Source organism: Lepus europaeus, chromosome 9, assembly GCF_033115175.1.
Source record: "Lepus europaeus isolate LE1 chromosome 9, mLepTim1.pri, whole genome shotgun sequence".
Taxonomy (NCBI): Eukaryota; Metazoa; Chordata; class Mammalia; order Lagomorpha; family Leporidae; genus Lepus; species Lepus europaeus.
The window spans coordinates 47,432,202-47,447,883 of record NC_084835.1 but is presented as its reverse complement, the minus strand read 5'-3'; the positions used below and the strand labels follow the sequence as shown (position 1 = coordinate 47,447,883).

At 37.5% G+C, this 15,682-nt stretch overlaps 1 protein-coding gene across 7 annotated transcripts in view; it reads right to left on the bottom strand.

The window, feature by feature from the left end:
• Positions 1-737: 737 nt before the first annotated feature.
• The window catches only part of PPP4R2 (protein phosphatase 4 regulatory subunit 2), a 189,326-nt gene continuing 174,381 nt past the window's right edge, over positions 738-15,682 (bottom strand). For all 7 annotated transcript variants that reach the window (XM_062201272.1, XM_062201271.1, XM_062201274.1 and 4 more), the window contains 6 exons: positions 10,018-10,111; positions 7,864-7,901; positions 6,788-6,862; positions 6,066-6,209; positions 4,853-5,142; positions 738-4,594 (listed from right to left, as the gene is read on the bottom strand). In XM_062201272.1, coding sequence (XP_062057256.1) covers positions 4,275-4,594; positions 4,853-5,142; positions 6,066-6,209; positions 6,788-6,862; positions 7,864-7,901; positions 10,018-10,111 — 961 coding nt within the window. In that variant the 3' untranslated portion in view covers positions 738-4,274. The remainder of the gene's footprint in view (positions 4,595-4,852; positions 5,143-6,065; positions 6,210-6,787; positions 6,863-7,863; positions 7,902-10,017; positions 10,112-15,682) is intronic.

The following is a 15,682-nucleotide window of genomic DNA, read 5'->3' as shown; positions in this document are numbered from 1 at the left end:
AAGAAGCCAGCACTCAGTATCAGACCACAGGTTCCAATCCCAGGGCTCTACTTCTGACCCTTCTCCCTGCTAATGTGCCTAAGAAGGCAGAGAAGATGGCCCAAACACCTGGGCCCTTGCCATCCACGTAGGAGTCCTGGATGGACCCCGGCTGTTGCAGCCATTTGGGGACTGAACTAGCAGATGGAAGATCTCTGATGCTCTTTCAAATAAAGTAAACCTTTAAACACACGTGGGCACGCACACGTACACACACAGTGATTAGCATTCATCTCCTGTGGGTTCAGAGCCACTTATGTTACTCCCTACTGCAATTCTCACACAGTATTAGTGTAAAGAAAGGGAGAATCCAGAGCATCAAACGACCCTCTCTTCTTCTGGTCACTACAAGTCTTATCATAGTCATCTGAAACCAAGATTTCTAGATTTCAACCAAAAATTATGTAGATGTGGGGCATGCAAGCTAGAGCCAAATCATGCCGACAGGTAAACTTGTGTGTGGTTAGTCTGAATTCTGCCAGACACTACCAAGCCTTGAAGTTGTCTGGCAGAGTCACAATGGTCCATTCAACTCAGGGTATCCTCCAGCTGCTAGTGCCGTCAGCACAGCTCCAACGGTCCTGCACCAAGCTTCCTCCATGACTGAATGCTTGTGTATCCTCCGCTTTCTGATGAGGGTAGGGAAGGGGAGGCAGGAGTGACTATTATGGCAAATAAAGTAATTCCACGCATGAAAATATCTTCTAATTTATACTTTATTGCATTATGAAAATAATACATTTATTTGGCAAAGTAATCTAGACTCCAAGATGAAATAAAATTCTGAAGTGTACTGATTATTTTTTAATTTTTTAAACGTGAAATAGATGTACTCTAACCAATACATACTTGCATTCTTATAAGTAGGCCGATAACCCAGTAAACCTAATTGTAATAATTCCATATGAAATTACAGATGTTTTTGCATTCAACCATTTTATGATCAGCACGTGTCTCAAGAGAACTGATCTTCATGTCATCCAAATCAACGTACTTAAGAAACTCCTGTTCAGAAAAAAACAGTTTGAACTACCCCAAATTTTTATTTCCTTTGGTTCTACAAGTTGCATTTTCATCCTTACCACAAGTTACAGTTTTTCACAAACATTGTAGCAGCTTTAGATTCTGCCCAAGTACCTTTGTAAGTAAGCTAGTATATTACATTTACATTATTTGAAAAATTGCTGATTTTACAAATGCAAAAATGCATAAATACATGCCTATCTACACTGGCAAAATAAACTACTCTGAACCTCACTGGTGCGGGAGGCCACATCTTCTGGCCCATGGCTGCTGGGACACCTCCCCAAGCCGAAGGACCCTAATGGCCCCCCAAATGGCAATTCGGTGCTCCAGGTACACTTGACAGGTGTAGTTATATGACAAACCCTAGGTGGATTAAATCTAATAATCAACATTTAAAATAGGACACGTTCACTACATATTTCTGTTCTGCTACAACTTTAGAAATGAACTGGATTCTTCAAAAATGTATGAGGCGGTTTTCACTTTTATGAGAGAGAAAAGTGCTAAAAACATTACATATATACTCACTTTCCTCATTAGCATCTTCCAATTCCTGTGACATGTTAGATTCAGAGTCTATAGTAACTGCAAACAATCTGTTCAAGATCAAAAATAAATGTGTCTTTAATCACCAAGGTCTTGATTCTTCACTTTAATCTTTTAATAGGACTTTGCTTGTTGTCTATTAAGAAAATGTGCCTAAAATTAGCCTTTTTAAAATTCACAAGTGAATTGGAACTGACAATTTCATCAAGCAAGTCTGCGTTAAGTGCACCTATGCATACCTGCAGAAATTTACTTCAAATGGCCATCAGTACCTAAAGCCAGCTGAACAAGGTTTCCCAATTTAACTACAGAAGTATTCCACCTATCCTAAAGATATTCCATTAGCATTCTACAATTATCTGTATAAACAGCAACAACTTTGATCTATGATCAACATGAATATCTAATAAATATTAAAACTATTAAACTATAGAGTAAAATGCAGGATTTCTCATAGAGTTAAGTGATGTCATTTTGGTACATTCACCATTATTGTACTTTATTTAATAAAGAAATACATTTGCCCTTGCAAAAAGAGTTAATTGCAAGTTTACAAATAAAACCACAGACCTCAAAAGTCGTGATGTTAAATCTTCAACTAATAACCAACAAAAAAGTAATTCGACTTGTTTACAAATGGTCCATGGCACAATTAAAATAAAAAATATCAAAAGGTCACAGGATCTTAAAGAATAGGTTTATTGACAATAATCTCATAAATAGTCTAAAGAAAATTTCAAGAATTTCTAAACTTAAAATGTTTAAAATCTGTTCTCATTGGCAAAAGATCCCTTGATAAAATTAACAGGTCACTACAAATGAATGTCACATTTAGAGTTAGCTTCATCTTAACATTTTTGCAAAAAATTTTTGAAAAATCTACAGTTTGTTTTTTTCTTCCCTCTTGAGTACAGAGACTCATTATTCAGTTTTTATTTCAACAGTAAGACATATTCACAAATATATTACCTAGCTGCTGTGAATTTGACAGTCAAGTTAATCAGTAGTATATTATCCTACAAACTTTCACGGAGCCAAATCATTCTGGTAATTTTAGTCATAGCAATTTTAGTTGATAAAACGCAAAATTTTGTGGTTTCCCTCCAAACGGCCCAAAAGCATATGATATAGTGTCAGGAATTATTTGCATCAGTTTTATAAGTTTATCTGTGTACTTCAGGTATCTGAAACTAAAAAAGGTGTTCTCTTATATTTTGATAAAAATGTACTCCAATATTTCATAACATTAATATTTATTGCTTTATATGAATACTGTATTGAAAGCCCAAGCCAAGTTTACACACAGAAATTATACAATTATATACCGCTTCACAAAGGCAGTGAACACATTACATTCTACAAAATCTACTTTACAGAAATTTAAAAATTCTAATATCAAAAAGTACAGCTGAGGAAACAGGTATAAATTTGGCAGCCAGTAATTTTGACAGGGAAGTTGCAGCTCACATGACTTTAAATATGTGAATTTGAAAATATTGAGTTTAGAGTAATCATTGTGCTTTGTGTTGATTTGAAAAATATAACACTGGCTGTCGAAGAAGCATGTTCAAAAATATTTAATTCACTTCAAAATGTCATACAAATTATGGTGGTTTCTATGTACCCCTAACGCCTCAATTAGCTCAGGTACATTACTAAAGTAATATATTAATTCTTCCAGTACAGTGGTGTTTCATACCATTGACATTTGCATACTCTAGAATAATTTAGAAAGAAATGCGTAATATTCACAATGTTCAGAAAAGCAAGCAAAAAGTCAAGGAACCTGCCTGGTTCTTCTGAGATGGTCTCATGTCAGCTTCAGAAGCATTCATTCTACAACACAGTAAGCTACTGTTGGAACACAATTTCCAAGATAAGTACATCTTCTCATAAATAACCATGTGTTTTTCTCAGGCACCTTAGAAGTATACAAAAAACTTCAAATCTCTTGGAATGTGTTTAACCTGGTATTTCAACAGACAAGATTTCCAGGGTTTCACAAGGGCCAGATTTTATTTGAATTACTCAGAAGAGAAAGAAAATGTCTTCTGAAAGAGGTGAACTCAATCATTACCAATAGAAAAAGTATCCACTGTATTCATCTCTTATAGAAACAGAAAAATATAACATTTCCCCCCTTAGAATAATATATATGTATATATATGTATTTATATATATATGTATATATGACTTAAAGTTCCATTGTACACAAACAATAAAATCTGGAAACCAGCATGAAACCCTACAATTCACGTTAAAATATTGAAACTATGACCAAAACAGGAAAACTGCTAGAGCTGTCAAGAGACTAGACAAAAAGCTTTCTTGCATATGTATAAACTAAATGTGATAATCTCAAAAAAGTTTTCAAAATTATAATTATTACCTTCCAGTTTAAAAACTTTAATCCTAAATTAAAAAAAAAAAAAATCTATACACAAACCACTGATTTGACCAGACCAAAAAAAACAGTGAGCGGTAAGCAGGACCCAGAGGAGCTGATATTCACAGTTCTTACATGTACAACTCTTTCAGGATTTAAAGTACTTTACAACCTGTTTCTCTTGTAAAACTACAGGTCCACTTTATCACATAAAAGTTTTATACAGTGTAAAACCAGAACTGTATGTAAAATACTGCATCTATGTGTTTCTAAACAGTCAGTCCTGCTCCATTGGCTCCTCTGGGACTTCTGAGGCTTCATCATCATTTTCCATGGATGACTCTGACAGAATCTCTCCAGGTTCACTGGAGCTGGAGCCTTCTAATTCTTCTGTTTCATGGCAGTTAGAACCATTACTTACAGGGCCTGTGTTTTCACTGCCTTCAGAGTGTAAATCTTTCTCCGCTTGAGACACATCGGAATCCTCCATTTGAGTATTTTCCTCAGAAGTCTCTTCATTCACAGTTAAGGCATCAGCAGATTCTTTTTCTTGATTTTTTCTTTCTGGGATCATTTCTCTTGGTGTCATAAAAGACTCTAAAAATAAGCAAACGTTGTTGTAGTTAAATTTTATTTTCAAAATATCTCCACAGTTAAGCTTCATGAATTCTGATATTCTACAGTTCCAATCACATCCCCTGAAAACTCAGCTGCAACTACACACAGGTGGGAGACAAGCCCCGCATCAGCACAGTAAGGCGTTCCACTATGTTAAATTGTTTCAGGGGGAAAAACAAGGATAATAAGCATGTGAGATCTCCTTACTCCACCCTTTTACAGATGGTCTCTAAATACCTTCTTCCTCCTCTTCCTCCTCTTCCTCCTCGTCTTCTGCACAGTGCTGCCTGGCAGTGTGGCTTTCTTTGTCTTTGCCCTGAGGTGAAGACAGGGCCTCTGTGTCTTCTGCCAGAACTGAAGAACTCTCACTGGAAGCTGTCTGCCCAGCCGCCTCTCTCACTTCCCCTTCTTTGTCAAACCTGAGTCTTTTTACTTCGTGGCCCTCGGCTTCTACAGCGTCTTCATCTGGGTGTTTGTTTTTTATGGGGCTCACTGAGGAGACTTCTGATTCAGATGCCAGCGAGTCACTGTAAATTTTTTAAAGTGTCATTAATAAGATTATCTTCCCTACCTACATTCCCATTTTTAAGGTCTAATAATTTTTTCAAGTTGTCTTTTAACATGAAATTTAAATTATAGCATGCACACAAAGAAAAACACGTGATTAATGTCAAGTCAACCTAAAATGTTTCATGATTATTTCTCATTAGGACATAACCAGCAAACTAAATGACCTTTCTGAACAGTTCTCTAGGTAAGTCTGTAAATATTCCTCCATAATACACTCTGAGTCTTCTCATTTAGTCATTTTTCCCTTAATGTGATGCAGAAAATCCTGGTATAGAAGGCTTCCTTTTCATCTTATTTGCAAAGATGTTTTCTCAAGTAACTTTCAAAAACAAAAATCTGCATGGTGTCTTCAGCTCCTAAGGATCCTTTACTACAAACACTCTCCCAAAGCTAGCAGGTGGATGTCTGCTCTAGGGCCCCTTCAGCACAAGCAAGTGTGCCAACAGCAGCCTTCACTCTAGAACCACAGGGTCACCTGTCTCTGCCTCTCAGAGCCAACAGAGCAGGCATCTCTCGTGCCTGTGAGAGACTGCTGCCAGGACCCGAGGGTACTGAAATCTACAACTGCTCTGATCTCTCACTACATAAAATGCAGTCTCTGCCATGTCATACACACATACTCGAATCTCTAGAGTTTATGCAAAGAGCTGTTGCATGTATTGTTTAGGGAATAAGGTTAAGAAAATGTCTACATATTTACTACAATTTTCTTCCCCAGTACTTTTCACAGGAGGATGACTGAATGCACAGATTTGAACAACCCTTGGACACAGAGGGCTGACTACACATTGCAAATAATAAGTAACAAGTGCTAAAAACCATTCATAATTATGTTAATGTTTTATAAAACATTTCTTTAAAATAGAAATCCCATACAAACCTGTGGTTTTTCTCTTCATTTTGCTGTAAGTTTGACTCTTTACTGTCTGGGCTCTCAGGCAAACCATTTGTTGTCATTGGAACTGACAAAGAAACCTTTGGTCGATTAAGTGGCCTGGGCGTCCCAGGCCCATTTATATTAGACCTGTAAAAAGATAAATAAAAAATCTCATTTTCTATTTCTTAAAGAAAGCCTTCTCTCCTAGGAGCTGCTTACAAGAACACGTCACAGAAGTATTTGTTGCAATTTTACTTTTAGATCCATGCCTCACTGAATTAACTGATTCCATGCAGTACATCCTATACCCTTCACACACCAGCCATTTTGAAAAATGAACAGGAAGCGGTGCTGTGGCATAGCAGGTAAAAGCTGCAATGCCGGCATCCCATAGGGGCGATGGTTTGAGTCCCAGCTGTTCCACTTTCGATCCAGCTCTCTGCTATGGCCTGGGAAAGCAGTAGAAAAAAGCCCAAGTCCTTGAATCCCTGCACCCGCATGGGAGACCCGGAAGAAGCTCCTGGCTTCGGATGGGGTCAGCTCCGGCCATTGAGGCCAACTGCGAGTGAATTAGCGGATGGAAGACCTCTCTCCCTCTGCCTCTCTGTAACTCTGCCTTTCAAATAAATAATTAATCTTAAAAAAGAAAAAAAAAAATTGTACATGGAGCCTGATATACAAACCAGGAAAATACAGACTCTCTGGATATTAAAAATCAGTCTCACCTGTCAGTATAGCTTGGTGAATTTCCAGGAAACATAACACCATTCATTCTATTTAAACTATTAGAACTGGTTTTCCTGTAAGAAAAGAAAATAGTGTTATAAGAATCACGGATATAGGAGCTTTTCAAGAAACTCACGTCATATATCCAAACAAAATGACTTCTCTGAGAATTAAAATAAGCATACACTATGGGCAAAGGAGAAAAGTCTGTTACCAGTCATTATGATATTGCCCTTCTTTTGTCATTTTTCCCAGAATATCTCACATTCATCAGCAAAACATTACTTTAGCTTATAAATGAAAGCAATTCTTGGTATGTTTTTAAAAATATTTTTTTCTGCAAAGAAGCAGGAGACGATCTGAGCATCTCATTTAACATTGGGAGTATACTCATGAGAATTCTAAAAGCTAAGTCATTGTTATTTTCTACGAAAGTGGAAGCAGCTTAACCTTAAAACAAAGAGTTCTCAACAGGGGTGGAGGGCAATGCCTTCTCCCTGCCTTTCATAGTTCCAGAGGGCACTGGGCAATATGAAGCTACATGAAAGGGAACAGCCCTGGCATCAGTGGGCTAAAGCCTAAAGACACTGCTAATCTTCCCATAATTCCCAGTACATCCATCCTCAACAAAGAATTCTCCACTCTGAATATTAGTCCCAAGGTTTAGAAAATGTGCCCTAAACTTAGTTTTACTTTGCTATATAAATTATGACAAGTGGAAACACTTTTCCATCATGAAGAGGAATGGCAGCAAGCGGCTATTCCAAACCTGAATTCTGCTATGGAGATGCCCTGAAAGGCTTCTAGGATGGCATCTCGGTGCTTTGAGGGCCACAACGCTAAACCATGTCCAAGTTTTAGAATTATAGTTAACCACTAGGTCTCTTTACTAGAAAGATACACAGGCAGTGTTATTGGTAAAACATTCTATTTTGGGGACTGGGTGGCACATTCAAAGCATTCATAAACATAATTATTCTTAATTACATATAAAATAAATACAATCTATTTAAAATAATATATTAGACTACAACAATTAAACAATATACTAGGAACAGAAAAAATCTGTACTTACTCTGAAGAAGGATAAACACAGCTAACAACCATCACATTCTGCAATAACAAAAATTAGTTATTTAATATGAGGAGAAGTACTACTAAAGTTTAACTAATTTCTTAAAATTATCCTGGTGGGTTAAGTTTCCATCTATTCCAATTTTGCTAGTAATACAAAATAAATGGTTAAAAATGAAAACTGACTAAACAAAACTGTGACAAAATATTAAAAGAGAACAGAAATATCCTATGCCATTCACTTTGTTGCTAGTCTGTTTTCTCACCTTCTGTGAGTTAACAGAAGTTATTCTGGGACTCTGACATCATGTACTATATGTAACAGAGTAGTATTATGTGCTCTTGTTTTAGATGGAATCACCCAAAGATGTTTAAAAACTGAAGTACTTTGGCCAATTATAATGATTTTCCTTATAAAATACCCAAACCAGAGCTTGTATAGCACCACACCCAAGGAAAAAGACTCAAACCTTTCTCTGCAATATATCTGAGTATTGTGGGTAATAATAATACAAGTGACTATAGGCAATATTCAGTAAAAGTTTACTATGAGTCAGAGTCTATGTGCTTAGCACCAATGTCACAGAGGAAAGTTAAGAGTTAAAAAACTAACAGTTAAGTAACTGGCCCAACTATGAAGCACCATAGCCTAAATTTGAAGGCAGGGTTCCTGGTACAACTAATGTGACAGTGATCTTCATCCCCTGGATTGTGTTCCCCAAACCCAACTCCAGCTCTGGCCCAAATCTGGCCACTGCAGGCATTTGGGAATGAATCAGCAGATGGGAGCTTGCTCACTCCCTCTCTGCCTCTCAAATAAACTGGCTTCGGCTCCAACTGTTATGGGCATTTAGGGAGTGAACCAGTAGATGGAAAATCTCTTTCTCTGTCTTTTGCCCTCTGTCACTCTTTCCAGTAAATAATCAATCTTAAAAATCAAGAAGTCCTTGAGGTGAAAACTAAGTACTGATGAACATAAGTTTCCTGCATTTTGAGAATCTTAACTGACAGCATAAAGGCTCAATAAAACATACTCCTATTAATCCAGTAAAACCCTAAGAACTGTTGTAAATCACTGTGCAGTGGCTTTTGATCCCTATTTCCTGGAATAAAACTAAGTGATTTTTGCATCAGAACCTCAAAATCAATACTGGACTAGGTTTCAGGATCAATCACCAACTGAGAATCAGTAACTCACCGGCCCATTCTGGTTCCCAAAGGGCCCTTCCTTTACTCTTTCCATTTCTTCATCAAGGTGTTTTCTTTGTTCAGAATGTCCTCTCCTTGTTATTAACACCCACTCACCCACAAAAAATCTGACCTGCATCTTTCTACATAATATGTAATTTAAATGGCATACACTGGCAAGTTTCCAAAGTTATATACTCCAGAACTGAGGAAGTGCATTCCACAGGTAAATGTATTTGTAAAGCATGCTGAGTTAAAATACCAATCTCTCAGAATCTTTAGTATACTTCTAATATATACTATTAAATAATACCTGGGGCCTGTACTGTGGCGCAGCAGGTTAACGCCCTGGCCTGAAGCGCAGGCATCCCATATGGGCGACGGTTCGAGACCTGGCTGCTCCACTTCCTATCCAGCTCTCTGCTGTGGCCTGGCAAAGCAGTGGAAGATGGCCCAAGTCCTTGGGCCCCTGCACCCAAATGGGAGACCCGGAAGAAGCTCCTGGCTCCTGATCAGCTCAGCTCTGGCTGTTGTGGCCAATTGGGGAATGAACCATCGGATGGAAGATCTCTCTCTCTCTCTCTAACTCTGACTTTCAAATAAATAAATAAATCTTTTAAAAAATTAATACCCAAGGGATAATAAATTGCTTTCCCCAAACTTAGAATCAAAATTGAAAGAAAAAACAAAAAACAAATCCTGGCTTCAGATTGGCCTAGCTTCAGCTATTGCGGCAGGCATCTGGGGAGTGGACTAGCAGATGGAAGACACAATTCTATCTGTCTCTCTTTAACTCTGCCTTTCAAGTAAATAAATAAATCCTTGAAAAAAAATTTTTTAAGAAGAGCTAAAAAGAGAATTTTTCTTTTTGGGGAAAAAGTGCCTCAAATATTAGTATATTTTCATGAAATGCTATTAGTTCTAAAATCTGTATTGTTTAATGTAATTCCCATAATAATATAAATACCTTTTCTACTCCTCTGAGAAATTTGTCTGTTCCTGTATAGTTTCTTCTTGGGTCTGTTAGCAATTCACATAGTCGCTGAATAGTAAAAGGGATACTGCAAAAGAATATAATTTCATAGTCTGAGGTCATTAATTACCAAAAGAATTAGAAACATTATTTCTTTTGCTAATGAAAGCTTTATCTATCACCCATGTGTAATGCTACAATAGAGAAAAGGATAAGTCATTCAAAAAGACAATAAGCATACCTTTTTATTTAACAAAACAACTCTCCCTTCCTTACTTTAAAAAGCAATAAAAAAAGAGCATTCAAAATTAACAAAATACTTTAAAACTGGATGAAAGAAATATGAACATTCTAACTCTGATAATTCAATTTTAAGTTTTCAAGAAAGGCAACAAATTAAATTATCAAGTTAGAGCTTATCAACACAGAGTTTTTCTCAAGTGTTCTCCTGTACAAAGATTTCTCTGAAGTGTTCGAATGACCACGAATGAATTTTATTACTGGATGTAATAAGACAAATTACTCCAATAAAGAAGTATCTTAAACATGATTCTGTTCTGTTAGTAACAGTTTTCCTATAAAAACCACATATTTAATCAATCTTAAAATACAGAAAACCATACTCAATATTTTGGTAAAATTCTTGTTAACTTTGCCAAATACTTTCACCACAATTCATGTTCACTTCACAACAGTAAATACAAAACTGAGTTGGGTTGCAATTAAAATAATTTCATAAATAAATAAAAGGTTTGAGCTCATACAACTATTAGCATTCATCAGAATTACCAACTGAAGAGCAAAGTTAGGAGCATTAGCTATGACAAATGAAGCTAAACAGTACAGATATAAATCTTCAGACTTCAGTGTCTGACCTACAAATATGCTTATTCTCCTTATGAAAAGAGTTAGGGGGCTGGCGCTGTTGTGCAGTGGGTTAAAACCCTGGCTGCTCCTCTTCCTATCCAACTCTCTGCTATGGCCTGAGAAAGCAGTGGTGGACGGCCCAGGTCTTTGGGCCCCTTGAGCCCCTTGGGCTCCCAGAAAGAGCTCCTGGCTCCAGCCCTTGCAGCCATTTGGGGAGTGAACCATCGGATGGAAGACCTCTCTCTGTCTCTACCTCTCTCTGTAACTCTTTCAAATAAATAAAATAAATCTTTAAAAAAAAAAAATAATTAGAAGCCCTAAAATAGTTAACATTCACAATGTTCTTTAGTTTCCATAGGCAGTTTGACACAATATTCTCTCCAGCAAGATAAAGCAGCTAGTAAATAATAATGCCAGACTCAAATTCAGGTTCTGTAACTTCAAATCCCATATCTCTCACAATGTACCATACTTAAGATTCTAGTTTTTTTAAGGTGGATAAATTACATGTTATTTTCATATTCTTAGCATCAATACTATTCTTATGTTCTTATAATAAAAGTCAGTATAAGATTTACATAGGTGCCAGCACTGTGGTGCAGTGGGTTAAGCCACCACTTGCAGAGTAGGCATCCCATATGGGTGCCAGATGGGAGTCCAGGTTGCTCCACTTGTGATCCAGCTCCTTGCTAATGGTATGGGAAAGCAGCAGGGGCTGTGTTTGGGCCCCTGCATACACATGGGGGACCAGATGAAACTCTGGGCTAGGGTTTCAGCCTGGCCCAGCACTGTATGTTGCAGCCACCTGGGGAGTGAACCAGCAGATGGAAGTTCTATCTATCTATCTCTCTCTTTCTCCCTCCCTCTCCCTTCCTCTTTGTAACTTTACCTTTCAAATAAATAAATCTTTAAAAATATTTACAACAAATTTTGGAAATGTATAAAGTAAATGTTATTTGTGTGAAAACATTTTAGCTGTCTGTAAACTCAAGAATCAATCTTTTCTCAATCAGCACTCAAATCCAAAGGTGAGAAAACTATTCCTCTGTTAAATGCCATGGCACAAGAGAGGAAATGTCTGCCTAATATCAAAACTATTCAGAAGCAACAAGACAGAACTCCTTGGACGTTCATCATGACTGGGAAATCCCTTTGTATTTTTGAGAAAGAACATTCTTTTCCCCATTTTTGAATCTACTTAGACTGCTTTCAAAACTAAGGATAGTTTGAAATGAATAAAAACAAAGCTCACTAACATGACTAACAATGAACTAATAAACTTACATCTTTTTTTGTCCATTTATATGAATACAACACATACTTGGAAACCTACAGCTATTACACAGAAAACTATTAGCAAATTAACAAGGATTTTTTTACATCATCTTCCAAAGCTAACACATAACTAGTTTCTTAAATATCTGTCCCTTCTTGCATTTGAATGAAAATTTCTTAAAGGACAGGACTTCTTCACATGTATTATGCTCAACATACCATCTGCATACACACAGGGGCTTTAGAAAGTTCATGGAAAAGGTGGAATTAACAGATAAAGTACTAGGGCCAGCGTTGTGGCACAGCAGGTTATACTGCTGTTTTTGACACAAGCATCCCATATGGGCACCAGTTCAATGTCCCAGTTGCTCTGCTTCTGATCCAGCTCCCTACTAATGTGCCTGGGAAACCCAGAAGGATGGCCAAATTGCTTGAGCCCCTGCACCTATATGGGAGACCCAGATAAAGCTCCTGGCTTTGGCCTGACCCAGCACTGGCCATTGTAGTCATTTGGGGAATGAACCAGCAGGTGGACAACCTTTCTCTTTCCCTTTTAAATAAATGAATAAATCTTAAACAGGGGGTGGGAGGAGAGAACACACAGGGTACGCATTTAGTCAAGTGGTTAAGCTACTGGGTTAGCCTGTCGGCATCCCATGTAAGAAGGCCTAAATTTGGCCGGCGCTGTGGCTTAACAGGCTAATCCTCCACCTTGCGGCGCCGGCACACAGGGTTCTAGTCCCAGTCGGGGCGCCGGATTCTATCCCGGTTGCCCCTCTTCCAGGCCAGCTCTCTGCTATGGCCCAGGAAGACAGTGGAGGATGGCCCAAGTCATTGGGCCCTGCACCCACATGGGAAGACCAGGAGAAGCACCTGGCTCCTGGCTTCGGATCGGCAGGAAACGCCGGCCACAGCGGCCATTGGAGGGTGAACCAACAGCAGAAAGGAAGACTTTTCTTTCTCTCTCACTGTCCACTCTGCCTGTCAAAAAAAAAAAAAAAAAGAAGGCCTAGATTTAATGTCCAGCACCACCTGATTCCAGCTTCCAGACCGAGTTCCTGGTTACTGGCTTTGTCCTAGCACAGGATTTGTCCCAGGCACTGTGAACTCTTGGGGACTGGAAGAGCAGATGGGAACTCTTTCTCTCTCTCAACAAAATAAATTTCTAAAGAACTTTAAGATAATACAGCTTCCATAAATGTTTTGAAGCCCCCTGGATGTATCTGAAATGCAGTGCCACAATGAATTTAAAAATCTGAGTGGTATATCAGTCCCTCAGGCCAATTTCTATCTCATTGTTCTCCAGGTCTTACACACATCACCACCATACCTAAGCTCATTAACTACCTAAGAACGACACAACAGTTAAAACAGTTTATACATTATTTAAAATTGCACCAAACGTTTGGGTATTCAAACAGAAAAACATTTAAATAGTTATCATTCAACTGTACTTTTTTTCCAAACTAAAATTCTTTCTTACAGCAAACCCTAGTGTTTTCTCTTAAAATTTTAACATATATATATTTTAAACTTCCTGTCCTAATTTTACTTATGGATGGAAGTAAAACTGTTAATAGTTATTAACATTTTACATATTGGTGACATTAATACTGCTTCTACCAGGGAATAAAGTATGTTTAAATTTACTTTCTTAAGGCATTCTCAGAAGCCTTTAGTTATTTTACCATGTGTCCACTAGATGGCAATAAAATGCCATACAACTCTTGCTTCTTCACATGAGCAACGAAAATACAAACACTTCTTGTAAATCAAAGTACACACTGATAGTAGTAACTTTGACAACAGCACTGAAAGGTCTCATTACATAAAGTTTATATTTTTAACCTGTCCCACAAACATAAGGACATAAACTATATCCATGCTTGCTCTGCAGCAAACAGACATGAAAATAATTACAACCTAGAACAAATGCTTATCGTGTATGTAGTACTATGAAGACAGAATAAATTGTATGCCAGGCAAGTAAACCTGAATATGGAAATACTTTATTTGAAATAGGGCTTTAAAAAGAAGCATATGAAAAAAGCAGACTGACCAATCCAAAGTGATTCGCACTGGGTGTGGTTTGCTTCCTGTTGCTCTTCCATCAGACACAGCACAAAATATTCTTACTCCTGAAAATGTTAAGGTTTCTTCCCAATAAAAATGAACTAGCTAAAACATGCTAGTTTTAGGGTTCAAATGGAGGCGGGGGAGGTAAGCCTGTGTGCCACTCATTCTCAACAGAATCTATGAACTGGAATCCTTAAAAGGGAAGGAAGGGTGGCAGCAGGAAAAGGATGCTCACTAGCAAATACATCTGGTAAAATAACTGTGGAAAAACAGCGAGTTATTTAACATTAACTTTATCCAGTTTATTCTGCAATGATAGCTTCTCAGCTTTTTGGGTAAGAACAAGTATATTATTCTTCAGTGCTATCTATTGTCTGTATTGTATGATTTGGAGAACTATGATTATACAAGAGAAACTGAAAAAAAAAAAAAAAAAGACATGACTAGTTAGCATAAAAAAAAATTAAAAACTTGAAGAAGAAACCACCTACATACTGAAGGGCCCAAAAGTAGCACGTGCTTTACTTTTAGAAATGCTACAACTATTTATCAGTTCATGTTTATTACAAATTACATAATAGCAGAATGGTTTTTTTAAAAAAAATACTGGCTAAACCACTAGGAGACCCTGCCCAAGATGAATTTGCCTCTTGTACCTCTCATGCTCATATCTTCATGTTCTTGTCTACAAAATAGGGACTCTGCCATGCATTTCTTATGTTGCGATTATCACGAGGACTCAACATGACAATGTAATAAATCACCTACCAATGCCTGCAGTATTTTAAAAATTAGTCAATCTTATTCCTATCATCAACCAGATCACATCTAATACTCAATACAGATCAATGGGAAGGAACAAAAAATTCAGATATGAACTGCAAGAGAATAAAACCAAAGTATTACTCTGCCTAAAAATATTTCATGGGACAGGTATTGTGGTCCAGTGTGTTAAGCTGCTACTTGAGTTGCCAGTATCCCATATCGGAGTGCAGTTGGGGTCTTGGCTGCTCCGCTTCCAATCCAGCTTCCTGATAATGGTCCTGGAGGCAGCAGATGAAGGCCCATTAACTGGGTTCCTGCCATCTGGCTTCAGGCTGGTCCAGCCGCCAGCTGTTGTGGCCCTTAATCAATAGACTCTCTTTGCCTTTCAAGCACATGACAATAAAGTTTTGTTTTGTATTTTGAGCACAGCGGCCAGGAGGGGGGTTCCAAGAGAGGCAGCCAAAAAAACATTTTTTTTAAATTCCAAAGGAAGCAATGAAACCTAATAAAATAGGATCACACGTTTTTTCATTAGGAATTTATCTTAATTTGTAATGTAATCTGTTCCCATTTACTATTAAAAACTGAAAACAAGATACCTAAAAGCTCTGGAAATTTAAATACCAAGAAAGTTGTTAAACATCAAGGAAATGTAAGCAGAAAGGTCATTCACAGG